Source organism: Lolium perenne, chromosome 6 (assembly GCF_019359855.2).
Source record: "Lolium perenne isolate Kyuss_39 chromosome 6, Kyuss_2.0, whole genome shotgun sequence".
Classification (NCBI taxonomy): Eukaryota; Viridiplantae; Streptophyta; class Magnoliopsida; order Poales; family Poaceae; genus Lolium; species Lolium perenne.
Genome location: NC_067249.2, coordinates 211,341,774 through 211,349,967, shown reverse-complemented (window position 1 = coordinate 211,349,967; position 8,194 = coordinate 211,341,774). Strand labels below are relative to the sequence as shown.

The window sequence follows — 8,194 nt, the reverse complement described above, 5'->3', positions numbered from 1 at the left end:
AATATCAGCCATGTGGTTGATTTGGGGGATTAGGAACAGCTAAAAGCATGGTGATACTCAGTAGCAGCCTAGGAAGGTGACTGAGCTCGTAGATGAAGTGATGAGATCACTTGAGCTCGTAGATGGAACCATTTGGCTGATCTGCGGGATTAGGATGGTGATGCTCAGCACTCGAAAGGACTGTAGTGTGTGAGAAGTGGAAGCAAGATTAATGCTGACGGTGCTTTGGGCATTGCAAAGTCTGTTACTGGAACTGGTACAACAGCTCGTGGCAAAAACAGAGGCCTGCTGAAGGCGAGGTGCAGGGAGTATACATGCATTGTTGATCATATCATTACTGGAACATTGGCATTTAGGGATGCTCTAATCCTTGCCCAATCGAGTCTCACTGGCTGGACCATTGACTTGACCAATTACAGAGCCGTTGGAGAACCATCGTTGAAAGCAAACCCGTCCAGGCTCCAGAGATGCTGGGTTGCCATGACAGTACAGAGAGATACTCATGCCACAGTACAGACACTACACAATACACACAAGCTGGAGATCGGTGCAGAAAATTACCAACAGTACCATTGAAAGCAAAACATAGATCACGTCGTGTTAGAACCCTTCCATTCTGATTCAGCTCGAGACTAGAACAAGTGCTCCGAAAGGATATCCCAAAGCCAAGAAACTAGTTCTAGCACCAGCAAGGGAAAACCCAGCGACAACAAACGAATGGTACAAAAATAGGTGGCCACAGTAGGATACAATGATATTCACAAACACAACTCGGACAAACAAAATCAACCACACTAGCTAAATTATAGTTTAGAAGACGCGTGATCTTCCAGCCTATACAACCACAACGTGCACCCCCCCTTAACAAAATGAGAGCGTGCCGCAAGGTTAAACCTTACCGAAGGGCTACCTTCCACTACATTACAGCAAGTCGTGTCAGATGCGATCCTACTCTTTCCCCAATCTAGGTATCAGAGGGTCATCTGTGCTATCTCAATCACAAAAATTAATAGGGGTGGAAAGGGGGGAAAGCACAAAGGGAAACGGAACCTATCAAAGAATATCATGCTGCCTGGTGTTAGACCTGGGTTATTGGATGTTGCGCGTCAACCCACCACGCGGTGCATTTCTGCAACAAAGCAACAGAATGGAAGGTGAAATACAAATATAATATTGCGTCACACTAGAAAATACGTCAGTGTTGTACCCAAGCAATATTTGGAAAAACTGTACTTCTTGGTTAAGTTTTGGTATTTATTATTTAAACTTAATACTGAAACTTTACTCAGAAACACTACTTACAAACATGCCGTAATGTTAACGAGTCTTCTCTCCTCTCAGCCGCCGCCCTAACCCTAGCTGCCTCCAGTTCATCCTCCTCCATAGATTGGTTCCCCCTCCTCCGGTCGGCTTCGCCGGCGTCAGGAGGAGTGGGGAACCCGATCTATGCGTGGAGTTTCGAATAAAAGTATTGTTTTCATTAGATTATGTTAGGATTTTGGTAGCCATCTTCTTGTTGGTTTCCCCTCAATGGAGATGGCATCGTCTGCAATAAGTGATCTTCGGCCTTTCGTTCGGCGACGAGATCTTCTTCGCCAGATCGATTTTGGATCTTTTGTCGTTGTTGCCGCGAGGAGGATTATCCTCGCAGTTTTTGTCACGGCTGCTACATCCTCAACAATGGTGATTCGTACTCTCGGCTCTCCATCGACGACGACAAAGCTAGTTGGTTATTATTCCCTGATATACTGGTGTTGGTACTCTTGCCGATGTTGTATGACTGCTTCAGCGTTGGCATTGCGGCTCAAAAAATTATGGGAGAACTTTCGTCGGTATCTACAGGTCTATGGTTCGTTATCTATTTTTGGCTGCCTTCAGAAGAGTACAAGATTGTGTTCTGGAAGAAGAAAGAAATTAAAGACCTTGAAGATTTTTTACTATCTTTTAGACTTTATTTTGTAATCGTTGGAGTCAGTTCATGTATCTCTACCATGTACTATTTATTACTATGAATATATGTGGTATTGATTGTCAAAAAAAAACATGCCGCAATGTTATTTTTGTGTCAGATAATGCCTGCTAACAACAAATATTTACAGAAATGATGTTGCCAGGACTAAGAGGGTCAGTGTTCAACATTTCTAGTTCATTGGCAAACAAATGACCAAATGGGGCATAATTTGGTGAGCCTGAGAAAGGCAACTCTCAAGCCACCTAAATTATTTTGAAAGGTTTTATTTGAGGAGGCAAATGGAACATCCGACCAAAACTCTGAACCTAACTCACTATTTTTTTCTTTAGAAACCATGCAGGTGAACTGCACCTCAAATTAAGCTATAACTTGTTTTGTTAAGGAATAGGACGAGTATTTTAGAAATATTAAGGGTTCTCACAAAAAAAATCATGAGATTTTATGATCCTTTGATGAACCAACCATCCTAGACTAAGGTGGTCCCACAAGCCAGACAGCCCATTAGCTGACTTGAGGTAGTCAGCCAGCTAAAAGTCATTAAGCAGCGCTGGCGATAGAAATATGATGTGTAATTGAAGTTATGAGTACTTGGAACTGTAGTGCATATGACACACTTGAAGTTTAAATAAAATTTATAGTCTGTGAGTCTGCTGACATATCAAATTCAAATGTAAGGTATTCATAGAGGCGTACCTTGCTGGAAGTGCCTGAGAAGCGTTGCCAGGTCCTCTCAAACTCCCAAGCCGCTTGGCCTTGTTCTCTTGTTCCTTCTCAAGGCGAATAGCAGAAACTTCTTTCTCCATAGCAGCTACCTCTCGCCTCATCTTTTTAGCTTCCACTTCCATGGCTTTGGTTAGTGTATCTACTTTCTTCGCTAACATCTGTAAATAAGACGGTAAGCAAAAGCATAGTACATGGCATCCCCTCAAAATAGATTAATTAGAAACTCCAAGATCATACCTCAATTGCATCATCCTTGTCCTTTAGACTTTGGTCTCTCTCGTGGCATGTCTTTCTCAACGAAACCACCTCCTTCTGCAGCATGTCATACAGTACACCAGATACCATATCAGTTGAGTCACTATTTGTGGTTTCAGTACTTTTCTCTTCTGCACTAGCCTTCCAGTTTTCAGTAGTCTCACAATCTGTAACAGCATCTGTAGATCTATTGAGTAAATGAGGTCCATTCACAAGCACTTTTCCCCGGTCTAAAGACCTCGTACCACCATCAAATGACCTTGAAGTTCCTTTTGCATGCTTGAGGACCAAGCTGCTACCAGTAGAAAGAGAGGATCTTGAATTGAAGGATGGAGATCTCCTTGCTAACAAACCAGTCGGGGAGACTTTGGACATATTATCAGTTCCACCCAGTGATAGCCGACGGGAGGATCCATTGCTTAAACTCTTTCCTTCTGTAGGAGGACGACTAGAACCACTTGGTGGCCCCCTCAGTCCATCTTCTAGAACTTTTAGTCGCCACTGATACTTTTCCTGAGTAGAAAAAACGTATGAGAACTCTTTTCACAATTAATAGATATATATAGGTGTCTTATAAGCTTAGCTCAAAATTGAACATAACAGCCATCTTCACCTTTACTTGAGCTTCTGATCGAGCAGCTCGCTCTGCAATAGCAAGTTTGTCACGTAGTTGCTGCATCTCACCCTGTAGAGATAATTTTCGTTGCATAAAACTTGAATAAAGGAAGAGAATACACAACTGCAGGTGTGCCTCAAGAAACAAAGAAACTTTAATAATCTTACCTGCAGGAATCTGCGCTCTTCAAGCCACTGTTTAACGGGCATTACTTTGTCATTACCATCTTTCCACTCATTTGCAACTACAACAGCAACCCTGTTTGCCGTAACTTTTGTCCGAGCAAGTTCACGGTCCAGAACTTTTCTTTCTTCCTAGTGTGTCATGATCAAAAATAGCACGGATCAGTTTTTTTTTTTTTTTGCATAAACCAATGAAGATTTGAAGAATATGCAACAGTTAAAGGGTAGCATGTTACATTCATTTCCTGGACTTTCCGCTGGTAATCTCTAACAGCATTAGCAGCTGCACCACCAGCAAGGACAGCTTCCTCAAGCTCTCTGACTGTTTGACTAAGCTTTTCTACTTCCGCAACTTTTTGGCGGTGCAACCTATCCAAGATCTTATTTTCTTCCTGCGATCAGGATTGAAAACCACTTAGCAGCTATACTGGAATAACTTGGCAGAGTTATTTCTCCCAACAACCTTGGAAAATAAAAGATGTTTCCTTATACCTGGCAGATCTCAATTTGCTTCATCAGATCTTGGTTCTTGTTTTGCATGTCATCAACCATAGCAGCTTTTGCTAATGCAGTTTGTACAGTCCTTTCTGCTTCTAGCAGAGCTGCCTCCTTTTGTTTTGTCAAACGATCTAATGCTCTGTTGTCCTCTTGGAGCTTTGCAATCTGAAATAACCAAGTTATACTTTTATCAATTATACTAAACATGCATCCAGTACACATAAGGATTTGGATCAGTGGATATGGTTGGTGCAAAGTGTGAGAAAATATGACACTAATCACGTGAACAATGAGAGATGAGAGGTGGATAACATAGTACTACCTCTTGCCGAGCAAGCTTTAGCTCAGCTTCAAGTGGTGCAAGAATGGCTTCAATAGGCGGCATATCATCATCCTTTTGGGCTGCATGGACTCTTCGCAGTGTTGCTTCTGCTGCAAACTGGGCCGCCATAGCAGCTTTTTTCTCATCGTTTGTCTTCTTGAGTTCTAGATTCTGCACAAATAAAATGAATATTTAGCAGAGAGCACTCAAGAGGGAGGGTGCAACTAAAGAAAATGTATGAAATGTACTTTGCTATCAAGGAGAGACTCTGTCAACTTGAGCTTCTCATCCAGCTTCTCCAATTCAGCAGTGAGCTACCATCACAAGATAACAAATCAGCATCTTCTTAAAAATGGAGAACAAGCACCAATAAAAAAATCGATAAAGAAGCACCAATAATTAAACACTTGAATTATGTTTTCTTGGTTTTTCCTTATTTCATAGCAGGGAACATCCCAGTTTTCGTTAGAACACCGGCAACTATGCATACTGTACACCTATAGCTGTAGCTAACTTCACAAGAAACATAACGCATTAATGCTAGTCCTGGTATGGGTCTCAGGTCATCTTAACAAACCTCAATAATTAAAGTACTGGGTTAAAATGTCCTTGAGACGGACGTTTCCATCCTAGCAAGAGACAAAAGTAATCACGGAGATAGCCTCCTAACCAATTAAAAAAGAGCATACATACTTTTATTTGATAAACAAGAAGTATATGTAAAGTCCAAGCCAAACAAGCATTACTCAACATGTCACGCATTGCCCATAGCTAAGTATCTCGTACAGAATGGCACAATCACCTTAAGTGACAAAGATGCTAACCTTAGAAAATTGGATGCAAATTTCTTTTTTTAGCATGCACAATTACTTCACTTATGAAAAAACAGTGAGACTCACATGATCAAATACAGGGCAAGAGACTATATAGCACTAACAGGGCAAAAGGCCAGAAACATCGTGAAAACAAACAAAGGGACTAGAGATGAACTAAAGATCAATCAGTGTCCAGATGAAAAAAGATCAGACAAAAGGCTCTGTATTTGGGCCAACATCACAACTTGGGTCACTCACTTTTCCAGGAGCTACATTCAGTTGGTTACGAAACCTACAAACTGACTTCGAAAGCGAAAAAAGAAAGAATTGGGGTTGTTACAAGAACAAGCAAATTCCACAAAGCTACACATGTTTCCAAATAAAAATTGGATGATTACACATCACAGAAATTTGACATAATTTTTTAATACACCCCACAATTCTCTTTATAAGATGGAATCTGACAGGTGTATTTGCAATGTGGGAGCCCCAAGCCAGCAGCCAAAATTACTGTAGTTATATACCTCTATAGTTTTTTTTTTTGCAGGGATATACTTCTATTCTATGTATGATAAAATGTGTGCGAGTTTTCAAAGTTAACTGAAATAAAATAAAGCAAAAGAAAACTATTTATTTCCTTCCAAAAAGTATTTATTTATAATATGTATCTAGACATCTTCCAGAATTAAAATATGTAAAACATAACCGGCAACATATAATTTAGTCATTATTTAGATGGAATCATGTACCATGATTTAGCTTTTCAATCAAATCTTAAAACACAAATAGTTAGCAATTCTTCCTTTACCATGTTTCCAATTAAATTTATGTCGACGACCCTGTTTTCCAAAGGCTATATCTTAAAGACTAAAAAAGCTACACATCTTACCAAACTTGCATGCCAATTCGGCGAACAAGTAGGTCCAACATGTCAGACTCCACTGTAGTTGACAGGATTCAACATTCGTGTGGCTTTTTAGAATATTGTAGTATGTGTATTTTTGTCAAGCACAAACTAGAATGTGAAATTTTTCTGTAGCTGTACAAAACATGCGTTCTTGGACAAACTTTGCTCTAACATTATGGCAATAACAAGGTAACGTTATATTCCCATTGACAAGATATTTTGTCTTATGGCAGCAACTAAGGAAACCTGAAAATCAAGGAAAGGGATTAACCTTGATACCTCCATGTGTTTGCTACTACAACTTGCTCGTCAAACTAAGATTAAAGTGCGTAATATATTCATCCCTTGGGTATATTGAGAAATCTGAACTGAATAGTGCAGACGCAATTAATATGCAAACTAGAGTTGCATGATTACATGCCAAATAAGTCAGCAGGGACTGAACATGAAAATATTTAGCGCCCAAAGTGATTTGACTGCCATAGACATTAGCACGTGTAAAAGTATATCAATTCTATGAACTACGATTAGGGCAGCTTTAATTAGTTCTCACCGTCCTGCCAGCCCGACACATTTTTCTCAAGTTGCATAGCTAAACATTTGGGGGGAAAACTAGAGCAAAAATGGAGATTCCATGGTCAAACATTAATGGTCTTAACACCAAGACTAATTAGTACTCTCTGCCTATGAACAAACAACAAGGGTATAAGATGGAAAAAATGAAACCATATCAGAAGCATCATGTCAGCCCAAACAAGAAAAAACACACAAGGGCTAACCAAATACATTTTGAGTAAAACAGTGAGGTCATGCTGAACTTTCAGTATACAGCAAAGGAAGGAGAAACACAACCCGCTCTGAATCCATGAATCCAACAAAACAATATGCACGGCCAAAAAACAGGAAGACATCTATCTTGCTCCCTCTATGGGGCAAACTTTCCCCAACCCGTCCAAACTTGGGGAGTATCAATTTCTCTTGCACCGACACTACTCCAAGCTCGAAATCAAGCGGAATGATGATCCAAAACAGAACAGAAGACGCTTAATACGCAAATCCGCAGCACGCTCGGTGATTACCTCCTCGACGGCTTTCTCCCGCGCCCTCTCCGACAGGCGCAGCGCCTTTATCTCCACCTGCGCCTCGCCCAGCTCCCTATCCTTATCTGGAACCACGGGAAAAGCACCAAACATTGCGCTCTGAGACTCGAAAAAAAAAGGGAAGCGAAAATCCACCAGATACAGAGGAGAATCCCGTAGCTACGCTGCGAGTGCGAGGCAGGAATGAACAACTCACCCCTCACTTCGTTCTCGAGCCGGTTGAGCTCCACCTTGACGGGATCCGAGCCGTGCATGAGCGTGAGGAGCTCGTCGGCGTCCAGGGCCACCTGCGCCGCGCCCCGGCGGCGCGAGGAGCCCTTGTGCGCCGACGCATTCCCCTCCTCGCCGTCGGCCATCTCAGATCTGAGCCCCGGCGCCACCGTCCACTGCTCAAATCAAGCGAGGGCACCCCCGGAATTCGCCGCGCGCGCCGGCGCCTCCGCAATGCAGGGTCTAGGGGAAACCCTAGCCGCGGCGTCGGGCTCCGGTTGTTGCTTCTGGGGTCCGGCGCTCCGCTCTGCTTTGCTTTGCTTTGCTTTGGCTTCGCGTAGTGTTGTGCTCGCGACAGTGGTGTTTGAAAACCGGAAGGTGAGGGAGGGGCGTTTTGGGGCATTTTAAAGCGTCGGCTTTGGGCAGTGATTAGCTTAAATCTAATGTGTAACCAACAACGAGCTAATCAAGGTAATCAAGGCTGGTTCGTTTATTCACAGCTTCCAAATGACCCTTTTTGAGAGGACTAATTCCATGCTTTCTTTCTGGTACCTAATGTAGGTTTTATTTGATGAGTGAATCAAAGGTCTCAAA

At 42.1% G+C, this 8,194-nt stretch overlaps 1 protein-coding gene across 1 annotated transcript; it reads right to left on the bottom strand.

The window, feature by feature from the left end:
- Window positions 1-733: 733 nt before the first annotated feature.
- Window positions 734-7,945, bottom strand: LOC127306210 (microtubule-associated protein 70-2). Its single transcript, XM_051336836.2, has 11 exons — window positions 7,587-7,945; window positions 7,370-7,455; window positions 4,817-4,882; window positions 4,569-4,739; window positions 4,241-4,411; window positions 3,985-4,140; window positions 3,734-3,880; window positions 3,564-3,635; window positions 2,933-3,463; window positions 2,666-2,853; window positions 734-1,129 (listed from the first exon to the last, which is right to left on the bottom strand). The coding sequence occupies exons 1-11, from the start codon at window positions 7,744-7,746 to the stop codon at window positions 1,090-1,092; spliced, it is 1,788 nt and encodes a 595-aa protein (XP_051192796.1). The 5' UTR covers window positions 7,747-7,945; the 3' UTR covers window positions 734-1,089.
- Between the last annotated feature and the right edge of the window lie 249 nt (window positions 7,946-8,194).